Source organism: Protobothrops mucrosquamatus, unplaced genomic scaffold (genome assembly GCF_001527695.2).
Source record: "Protobothrops mucrosquamatus isolate PMUCROS unplaced genomic scaffold, P.Mucros_1.0 scaffold9686, whole genome shotgun sequence".
Lineage (NCBI taxonomy): Eukaryota > Metazoa > Chordata > Lepidosauria > Squamata > Viperidae > Protobothrops > Protobothrops mucrosquamatus.
In genome coordinates, this window is record NW_015395474.1 from 19,049 (window position 1) to 26,552 (window position 7,504).

At 43.9% G+C, this 7,504-nt stretch overlaps 1 protein-coding gene across 1 annotated transcript in view; it reads right to left on the reverse strand.

Annotated features, from left to right (window-relative positions):
• Nucleotides 1-7,210, reverse strand: part of LOC107301037 (sodium bicarbonate transporter-like protein 11) — a gene marked incomplete at its 5' end in the record, with an annotated part of 25,372 nt that extends 18,162 nt beyond the window's left edge. Inside the window, 4 exons of the mRNA XM_015830307.1 lie at nucleotides 30-162; nucleotides 1,046-1,159; nucleotides 4,213-4,338; nucleotides 7,126-7,210. Of these exons, the coding sequence (XP_015685793.1) occupies nucleotides 30-162; nucleotides 1,046-1,159; nucleotides 4,213-4,338; nucleotides 7,126-7,210 (458 nt within the window). The remainder of the gene's footprint in view (nucleotides 1-29; nucleotides 163-1,045; nucleotides 1,160-4,212; nucleotides 4,339-7,125) is intronic.
• Nucleotides 7,211-7,504: the final 294 nt, after the last annotated feature.

Genomic DNA, 7,504 nt, shown 5'->3' on the forward strand with positions numbered 1-7,504 from the left:
AACAGCAACAACCAACATGCGTGTCTTACCTTTTAAAGAGCTTCATGACAAGGCTGAAGTTGAAGAGAGAGTACAGCACGAGGAAAAAGCTGTTCCAGAGACCGACCCAAGCGTAAAACGCGCGGAAATCCAAATTGTAGTCGTAACAGATTCCTTTGATCACTGGAAGCAAGAAAGAAAGAGAGCCAGTTTAGACTGCCGATGAAAGCGTTAGGCTAGAGACTAGGAGACCGTGAGTTCTAGTCCTGCCTTAGACCTGCAAGCTAGTTGGGTGATTTGGGGCCAATCACCAGGAGTCCGTGAGTTCTAGTCCCGCGTAAGTTATGAATGTCCGCTGAGTGACTTTGGGCCAATCACCAGGAAATGGAGAGTTCTAGTCCTGGCTTAGACATGAAAGCTGGATGGGTGACTTTGGGCCAATCACCAGGAGATGGAGAGTTCTAGTTCTGCCTTAAGCATGAAAGCCAGTTGGATGATTTTGGGCCAATCACCAGGAAATGGAGAGTTCTAGTCCTGGCTTAGACATGAAAGCTGGATGGGTGACTTTGGGCCAATCACCAGGAGATGGAGAGTTCTAGTTCTGCCTTAAGCATGAAAGCCAGTTGGATGGTTTTGGGCCAATCACCAGGAAATGGTGAGTTCTAGTCCTGGCTTAGACATGAAAGCTGGATGGGTGACTTTGGGCCAATCACCAGGAGATGGAGAGTTCTAGTCCTGCCTTAGGCATGAAAGCCAGCTCAGTTGTCTGCAAGGAGTATAAATCCTTCCAGTCCCCACCATCCAGTCAGAACTGAAGAAGCTTCTGGAATGAGAAGGGAAACGTCTTCAAAGGAGAACAAAGAAAGTCCAGTTGCCTCTGGAAAAAGCACCTTTGGGACAAAGCAGTCTGAACATCGAAGGGGGATGCTGATCAAAGGGGTGGGCAGGAGGGACGAGGACCGTGCGGCAGGCAGCATGTTGAGCCCGTCGGCGGTACTCCAAAGCCTATCGCTTGTGGGAACCCCGAAGCGCAGAGAACCCAGAAAAGTGGCAAGGATGAACTCACCGTTGATATACAGTGCCAAAGGAGCCGTGGTTAAAAGCACCACTAGCGGCTGGCCGGCGAAGAGCGCGTAAAGCAGGCCACCGATGCACTGACCCACAATCGACTTTTGCACATCTGGAAATAAAAAAAGACAACACTGGGAAAACAAAGCAGGGATTGGCTGAAGTCAACCTGTTTTTGGCTTAATGTCCTGGTTCCGACAGATGAAAATCTTCAAAGAGGCATTGTTTACCTTAAAGAACCTTTATTCGAGAAACATAGCGTCAGCACTAACACAGCCGAAGCCAAAAACTGAATTCCCCTCCCCTGAGCACATAGCATCAAAGCACAATTCCCTCCTCCAATTAACAGTCATAAACCACATTCTCCAATTAGCTTGAAATGCAGGCCTTCCCTCCAGTTCTCCAGCCCGCCAATCCTTATCATCTCTTATTTCAATAACCTTGGTTCACACACTAGGTCCAGTATTGTTATGTCTGGCTCAACTCTCATGCGCATTCCTCCCCCTCCCAGCATCATCTAACTCTAACTCTAAGAGTAAAACATAAGAAGAAAAGGGTTGTATCTCCATCTGTTGTCAAAGCAAAAACATCCGATGTGAGCAGTGTTGACACCTGCCTTAAATCGCAGCATTATCAGGCAGGAAAAAAAACATCCGGAGGTCCAATTAAACTGATTTATTGCTAAAAAGCTGTGCTGCAGGAAATCTTTTCAACTATAGCTAGTCCTCAACCTACGACTACCATGGACCCCAAATTTCTGTTTCTAAGCGAGACAGCGGTGAAGTGAGTTTTGCCCCTGTTCTGTGACTTTTCTGGCCACAATTGTTAAGTGGATCACTGCAGTTGTTAAGTTAGTAACACGGTTGTTAAGTGAATCCGGCTTCCCCTATTGACTCTGCTTGTCAGAAAGTCACAGAAGAGGATCGCGGGACACCCCCACCCTCCCGGACACTGCAACCAGCATAAATATGAATCAGTGGTCAAGTGTCTGGGGTTGCTGCGACGGTCCTAAGTGTGAAAAACGGTCATAAGTCCCTTTTTTCAGTACCATTGTTAACTTTGAACCATCACTAAATGAATGGTTGTAAGTTGAGGTCTATCTGTAATGGTGAGCACCTGCTGGGAGTTAGATAAGGGTCAAGGAATTCAAGGGGAGTTGGACTGGGTTCTATTCTATTCTATTCTATTCTATTCTATTCTATTCTATTCTATTCTTATTCTATTCTAATTCTTATTTCTATTCTATTTTATTGTTATTCTATTCTATTATTCTATTCCTATTCTATTCTATTCTATTCTATTCTAATTCTTATTCTATTCTAATTCTTATTTCTATTCTATTGTTATTCTATTGTTATTCTATTGTTATTCTATTCTATTCTATTCTATTCTAATTCTTATTCTATTCTAATTCTTATTTCTATTCTATTCTATTGTTATTCTATTGTTATTCTATTGTTATTCTATTCTATTCTATTCTATTCTATTCTATTCTATTCTATTCTATTCTATTCTATTCTATTCTATTCTTATTCTTTCCTATTCTTATTCTTATTCTATTCTATTCTATTCTAAAGACGTTTCACTTATCATCCAAGAAGCTTCTTCATTTCTTGTTTTCCTGACAGTCAGAACAATTAATTAGTGGAACAGCTTGCCACCAGAAGCTGTGAATGCTCCAACACTGGAGGTTTTAAACAAGAAATTGGACCATCATTTGTCCGAAATGGTATAGGGTTTCCTGCCTGAGCAGGGGGTTGGACTAGATGACCTCCAAGGTCCCTTCCAACTTTACTACTACTACTACTACTACTACTACTACTACTATTATTATTAACTTTAGACTCCTGTAGGTTTTTTAGGAAGCACTCTCTCTCTCTCTCTCTCTCTCTCTCTGTGTGTGTGTGTGTGTGTGTGTGTGTGTCCGAGCACAATTCTGAACTTATAGCTGAGCAAGATATGCTGTTCTTATCTTTTATAACCTTGGAAATCAGAAACATGGAATTTCCTGGACTTTGGGTCCAAGGAGACATGCGGATAAATAAAGCTAAGATTTCCTGGTCTGATTCCAACAAAGGTTTTTGTTTTTCTTTGGGCCGAGAAGACTGTTTTTAAGCTTTTCTTTTTTAAAAAAATAAAATAAAAATCCTTGCTACCGCCTCTTATTTATTTTTAGAGCCGTCTCTAGCCTTGATGAACTTTTTTTTTTTTAAACCATCCTTAAGTGCAAGGGAGTTCCTATTCTGCTCACTGCTGCACGCCGACGTTTTAATCAGGTTTTTTTTTTTTTTAAATACAAAGTAAATTCTGCAAATAAATTAAAACGCACAGGGATGTCCCAAACGCTGCCTTATTCATCCGAGGAGGTCATAGGCAGTAGGGCAAAACTCACTTCACCAAATGTCTTGCTTAGCGACAGAAATTAATGGAGGTCATGAGTCGGGGGACTACCTGCCCTATAATAATAATAATAATAATAATAATAATAATAATAATAACAATAACAATAACAATAACAATAATAATAATAATAATTGGAAGAGACCTTGGAGGTCATCTAATCCAACCCCCTGCTCAGGCAGGAAACCCTATACCATTTCGGACAAATGGCTGTCCAGTCTCTTCTTAAAAACTTCCAGTGTTGGAGCATTCACCGCTTCTGGAGGCAGGTAGTTCCACTGGTTAATTGTTCTAACTGTCAGGAAGTTTCTCCTTAGTTCTCTCTTAGTTGCTTCTCTCCTTGATTAGTTTCCATTCATTGCTTCTTGTCCTGCCTTCAGGCGCTTTGGAAAATAGCTTGACTCCCTCTTCTTTGGGGCAGCCCCTGAGATATTGGAAGACTGCTATCATGTCCCCCCTCGTCCTTCTCTTCATTAGACTAGACATCCCCAATTCCAGCAACCATTCCTTATATGTTTTAGCCTCCAGTCCCCTGATCATCTTTGTTGCTCTTCTCTGCACTCTTTCTAGAGTCTCAACATCTTTTTTACATCGTGGTGACCAAAACTGGATGCCGTATTCCAAGTATGGCCTTACCAAGGCCTTGTAAAGGGGTACTAACAGTTCACCTGATCTTGATTCTATCCGCTAGAGAGACGCTCAAGCGGGATCTGCCCACTACTCAGACCCCCCCCTTCCAACGTAAACACGGGAAGGGCCACTCACCTATGACCCCCTCGGTGTTCTCGTCATTCAGGGACCCGAAAGCGATGGTTGGCAGGAGGCAGGCAAAATAGAGGAAGATCATGGTGGTGATGTATTTCCCTATCGCTTTGTTGTTGCCGATAATGCCTAAAAGAAAAAAGAAAAAAAGCCCAAATAGCAGATCAAAAACGTGGAAATGAACCAGGTGTGTGCCCTAGGGAATTCTGGGAACTGTAGTTAACTCACAAGAGCACCAAGGCTATTGGGGGCTTCCTTCCTTCTCTTCCTTCCTTCCATCCTTTCCTTTCTTCGTGCCCCCCTCCCATCTTCTTCTTTCCTTTCTTCCTATTTTTTCTTTTCCACCCTCCCTTCTCTCTATTCTTCCTCCCTTCCTCTCCCTTTCCTCCCTTCTTTCTATTCTTCCTTCCTTCCTCTTTCCTCCCTTCTCTATTCTTCCTTCCTCTTTCCTCCCTTCTCTCTATTCTTCCTTCCTTCCTCTTTCCTCCCTTCTCTATTCTTCCTTCCTCTTTCCTCCCTCTATTCTTCCTTCCTTCCTCTCCCTTTCCTCCCTTCTCTCTATTCTTCCTTCCTTCTTTCCTCCCTTCTCTCTATTCTTCCTTCCTCTTTCCTCCCTTCTCTATTCTTCCTTCCTCTTTCCTCCCTCGATTCTTCCTTCCTTCCTCTTCCTCCCTCCCTTCATTTGTTCCTTTTGTTCTTTCCCTCCCTCCTTCCCTTATTCTTTCCTTCCTCTCCCTCCTGCTTCCTTCCTCTATCCCTTTTTTCTTTCCCTTTCCCTTTTTTCTTTTTTCTTTCTTTCTTTCTTTTCTTTCTTTCTTTCTCTTTCCTTCCTTCCTTCCTTCCTTCCTCCCTCCCTCTTCCTTCCCACATGTTACAATCCATAATGAAAGCTTTCCTCTTAATTTTCTCCTCTTCCACAAGGGACGGTTAATTGTCTGGCAGCAATTAACATTTCCATACAAATAATTAAGGGAACCTGGCACGAATAAACTTATGAAGAATGTCTCTTTAATTTTATTTTTTAAATGTTTACCCGTTTTCACATCCTCTTTGTGATCTTTAGCGTTCCCTTTTAGCACATAGGTAGTTTTTTTTTACTGTTAGTGTTGTAGTTTTATAATAATATGTTACCAAGCATAGCTTTGGTTGCCTTTCATTTCATTTCATTCTCATTATCGAAATAAGCACATTTTCCACCTGATTGTATTTTAAGACAGTCTAAAGAAATTACAGATTTCAACTGATGGATTTAAAAATTTAAAATGATTCTTGAATCAGGGAATTATCCAACATTTTCTCTTTGTGAGGGGAGGGGAAACAGATGTCACGTAGAACTCTGTCATTTAATTGAATCTTGATTACCCACAGCATATAGGTAATCCAAAACATACAACAGTGCATTTAGTGACCGTTTCAAGTTACAACGGCACTGAAAAAAGTGACTTAGGACTGTTTTTCACGCTTACGACTGTCCGTTACAGCATCCCCGTGGTCATGCGATCAAAATGCAGAGGCTTGGCAACTGACTCGTATTTATGACGGTCGCAGTGTCCCAGGGTCAGGCGATCCCCTTTTTGCGACCTTTGCGACAAGCAAAGTCAACGGGGGAAGGCAGATTCACTTAACAACTGTGTTGCTAACTTAACAAGTGCAGTGATTCACTTAACGACGATGGCAAGAAAGGTCATAAAGTGGGGCAAAACCCACTTAGCAGCTGTCTCGCTTAGCGATGGACATTTTGGGCTCAGTTATTGGATTTTGTAGGGTGGTTTTATTTTTGTAAGCTGCCCAGAGTCACCGTGAGTTCCGGCCATATAAACTTTCAAAACAGAGAATAAAATAAAATATATAAAATAAAACAAAAGCAGTGCTAGAAGGGAATGTGGTTTGTGGGGGGGGAGGAGGAGGAGGAGGAGGAGGAGGAGGAGGAGGAGGAGGAACGACAACTGTGGGGTCCTTGTTGCTCTCTGAGCTGGGTGGTTTTCTTCCAGACGTTTCATGACCCAACTAGGTAACATCAGCAGTGCTAGAAGGGGATGAGGTTTGCAGGGAGAGGGAGGAGGAGGAGGAGGAGGAGGAGGCCTGTGGAATCCTTGATGCTCTCTGACCTTGTTGTCTTGCAGATGTCTCATTACCCAACTAGGGAACATCATCAGTGCTGGGAGCAAGGGGGGGGTTTAAGAGAGGAGGAGGAGGAGGAGGAGGAGGAGGAGGAGGAGAAGGAGGAGGAGAAGAAGAAGAAGAAGAAGAAGAAGAAGAAGAAGAAGAAGAAGAAGAAGAAGAAGAAGAAGAAGAAGAAGAAGAAGAAGAAGAAGAAGAAGAAGAAGAGAAGAAGAAGAAGAAGAAGAAGAAGAAGAAGAAGAAGAAGAAGAAGAAGAAGAAGAAGAAGAAGAAGAAGAGGGGGAGGAAGAGGAGGAGAAGGAGAAGGAGAAGGAGGAAGAGAAGGAGGAGGAGGAGGAGAACTGTGAGGTCCCTGGTGCTCTCTGAGCTGGGTGGTTTTCTTGCAGACATTTCATTACCAACCTAGGTAACAGCATCAGTGCTACAAGGGAGTGGGGTTTGATGCAGGTCTTCAGTGCACCTGACAATGTTACCTAGTTTGGTAATGAAACATCTGCAAAAAGCAACCAAGCTCGGGGACCACCAAAGACCTCTCAAACCATATTTAAAACGTGTGACTCTGATAACGAGATAATACTATTGGGTGCGGGATTATAATACCGTGTTTTGCCGCCCCACGTAAACCTCTTGGCACACGTGGGCAACCCTGGAGGTGGTCAGAGGGCATCCCCTTTTGGCTGAAGACTCGAAAGCGATGAAATTTTCCTTTCGACAAGGCCGAGTTGTCAGACAAACTGGTAAACAGGACACGGCACAAATCTCCCCCCCCCCCCCCATAAACAGCAGCTCACCTACCGTCAGTGTAGTCCAGAGCGTAGACTGGAAACCTTCTAGCAATGTCATCAAAAATCCCCTTGCCAACGTTGAAGAACTCGTGCAGCTGAAGGGAGGAAGGAAATGTTATCTCGGTTCAAGTATGCTCCTCTATTGTTGGAGGCGAGGGAGCGCGCAGGCCTCCGCCAGGCCGGCGGGACAGCCCGCGGGCGGACGGGAATTCAAAAGAAATGATGATGGGGCACACGGGAGGCCAGACGGCGAGAGAAACGGGGGGGGGGTGTCCTCCAAAACGGCGTCGGGTCTCAAGATGCACCGCAAAAGGCCAAAGATGGCCTTGCCGCATGCAAAGCCATCAAAAAGCACCGTCAATGTGGGGGGGGGGGGGGTTAATTTTAGG